The following is a 2767-nucleotide window of genomic DNA, read 5'->3' on the forward strand; positions in this document are numbered from 1 at the left end:
TGTCTTTGAATATTTGGTATTATTCTGAATTTGTTTACTGAGCAAGTACGTTGAAACGAATAAAAGATACAAAGGAAAATTAGTCTTTACATACCAGAAAGATTAGACACATTGGAAATCAAATGTGTGAACATAATTTAGCAACTGCGATTAATAGTAGTAATAGTAGAGACAGTGTAACTAGTATATTGCTCTATACTTTTTCTGAATTATCAAACTATAAAATAATTCTGCTTAAACACGCAAGATAGATTATCCTCTCTCCTTTTTTTCTCGTGTCATCATAATAATAACCACTTACAAATCCTACACGAAAATATCCATCAAGTTACTATTCTGGAATTCTTTCCTAACCCATGGTTTTCCTGCAAACATCAACCACATCGTTCATACCAGCCTGTCTCTTTGTATTTGAACGGTTAATAAAAGAAAATCGAAATTGAAATGCTTACTTGAAACAAACGTGAATTATTATTGTAAGAACGAGAAAGACAACTGATATTCCACAGCCAATGAGAGATATAATAGATATAGGTTTAACATGTTTTACATCGTCTTCATTCCGGTGGACATCCTACAATAGAAACAACAACAACAGTTTAGCTCCTCCTCGTCCTCTTTTCTTTTATGTTAGTTAATGCTTATATAACGGATGTGTATAATGTTGGTGTTGGATATGGGGACGACTGCATGCTGTATTATTAATGTTCCTTACAACGCTGACAATAATAGAGACAACATCAGTGACCTGATTGTTTCCTCTCCGTCCTTGTGATATCAGTGGAATTCGTATGGACTTAACTAAGATGTTCAGTTAGTTCAGCTTTTCCTTCAGGTTGAAATATTTACCATTGCTAGCGGAACGGCTTACTGTTGTAAGTAGCAGCGGTATTAACTGACAGGTATTGAATAGATGTATATTCTATGTATAATGCTGACATGAAAGTCTGAGGTGAATAAATCCCATGGACGAGAGGAAAGATTTTGGAAAAGACCAAATGTTTAATGTCTGAGCAACAAACACGCTTCAACATAGATGAAGATATTTAAATCAAAAGAGATGACTCTGACCATCTCTATGCCATTCACATAAATGCTGGAGGAATCACCATGCATTGCATTAAGAATGGTGGCTTCGTACATCTAAAAGGCATCATCCTGAGTATAAACTATAAACAACTGCAATGGCAACAAAAACAACAGTGACAATATATCAACCTTATATATTTACCAAGATACCCTCCAACACAAAGTCTAGTGGGTATGTTATTATACAACTCTTTAAAATTATTAATGTATTGACATAACTGACAAATTACAAGTAGTTAACAACTTGTCATAATGTTACCAACCATTAATAAGGCAAAACTTGTAAGATGGTCGCAGGAACAGACTACTTTCTTTCCAGGTACATAATCGGATATTTTACAGCCTTTTGTTGACCAATGGGGATCCTCTCCTGGGGTCTCATCCAAATAAACGCATTTTAGGCTGGTGACATTCTGAAATAAGTTAAATTCTGTTAATTTAATCAAATTACTTTGTAATTAGAATACATGTAATTATGATATGTCTCTTACGTCTTAGAAAAACATCGAAGATACCAAGGTCATTAATGTTTGTGAATTCCATATCAGATGCTGTGACATAGTTTAACTGACCATTCCATCTTGTTTATAAATCTATGTCTTTTCTCTTAATTTACACTGCATCGTCATAACAATGGAAGAAAAAGACATTGGACGGAGTAGTTCACGAAATATTTAATGAAGTATAAAATGACGTGGTGGCCACGGCTGGGATGTGTTTCATCATAGGTCTACTGGGTTAGAGATAGCATGAACATAAACAGCAACAGTAGCAATAATGTTGTTTGTTGTTGGCACTCCGTCGCTTACGACGTCGAGGGTTCCAGTTGATCCGATCAACGGAACAGCCTGCTCGTGAAATTAACGTGCAAGTGGCTGAGCACTCCACAGACACGTGTACCCTTAACGTAGTTCTCGGGGGTATTCAGCGTGACACAGTGTGACAAGGCTGACCCTTTGAATTACAGGCACAACAGAAACAGAAAGTAAGAGTGAGAGAAAGTTGTGGTGAAAGAGTACAGCAGGGTTCGCCACCATCCCCTGCCGGAGCCACGTGGAACTTTTAGGTGTTTTCGATCAATAAACACTCGCAACGCCCGGTCTGGGAATCGAAACCGCGATCCTATGACCGCGAGTTCGCTGCCCTAACCACTGGGCCATTGCGCCTCCACTAGTAGCAATAATAATTACACAGCTATTACCTGGTTTATTAAAAGGAATGATATATTAACTGGTTCATCAAGGTTGCTTACTGAAATGTTAGCAACATTGGCAGCAATAATATAGCTGTTAATTTTAGTATTTGCGTTGGCACTGGAGTTTTGTGTTACCTGTAAAGATAAGTTATTAAGTAAATTAATTTATTCACTGGAATATATTGTTAAAGCAGGAAACGATCAAACGCTAGTATTGTTTTGTTAAGGTTATTTCTACAGACATAAAATAGAAATTACACACAGCATTGATTTTTATTACATTTCGTATCGAGATGTTAGATGTGAACAATGAAATTGAAGACATTTTCTGTTTAATTTCCTGATTCTCTTGAAATCTTGGAAATTTCATATATATATATGCACTTACAAACTCACACACACACACACATATATAAATATATATACACACACACAGATATATATATATATATATATATATATATATATATATATATATATATA

At 35.4% G+C, this 2767-nt stretch overlaps 1 protein-coding gene across 2 annotated transcripts in view; it reads right to left on the reverse strand.

Annotated features, from left to right (window-relative positions):
- The window catches only part of LOC106883928 (adhesion G-protein coupled receptor G6), a 25922-nt gene that overhangs the window by 16603 nt on the left and 6552 nt on the right, over window positions 1-2767 (reverse strand). For both annotated transcript variants that reach the window (XM_014935072.2, XM_014935071.2), the window contains exons 5-7: window positions 2291-2419; window positions 1353-1502; window positions 453-574 (exon numbers count right to left, since the gene is read on the reverse strand). In XM_014935072.2, coding sequence (XP_014790558.1) covers window positions 453-574; window positions 1353-1502; window positions 2291-2419 — 401 coding nt within the window. The remainder of the gene's footprint in view (window positions 1-452; window positions 575-1352; window positions 1503-2290; window positions 2420-2767) is intronic.

Source organism: Octopus bimaculoides, chromosome 30 (assembly GCF_001194135.2).
Source record: "Octopus bimaculoides isolate UCB-OBI-ISO-001 chromosome 30, ASM119413v2, whole genome shotgun sequence".
Lineage (NCBI taxonomy): Eukaryota > Metazoa > Mollusca > Cephalopoda > Octopoda > Octopodidae > Octopus > Octopus bimaculoides.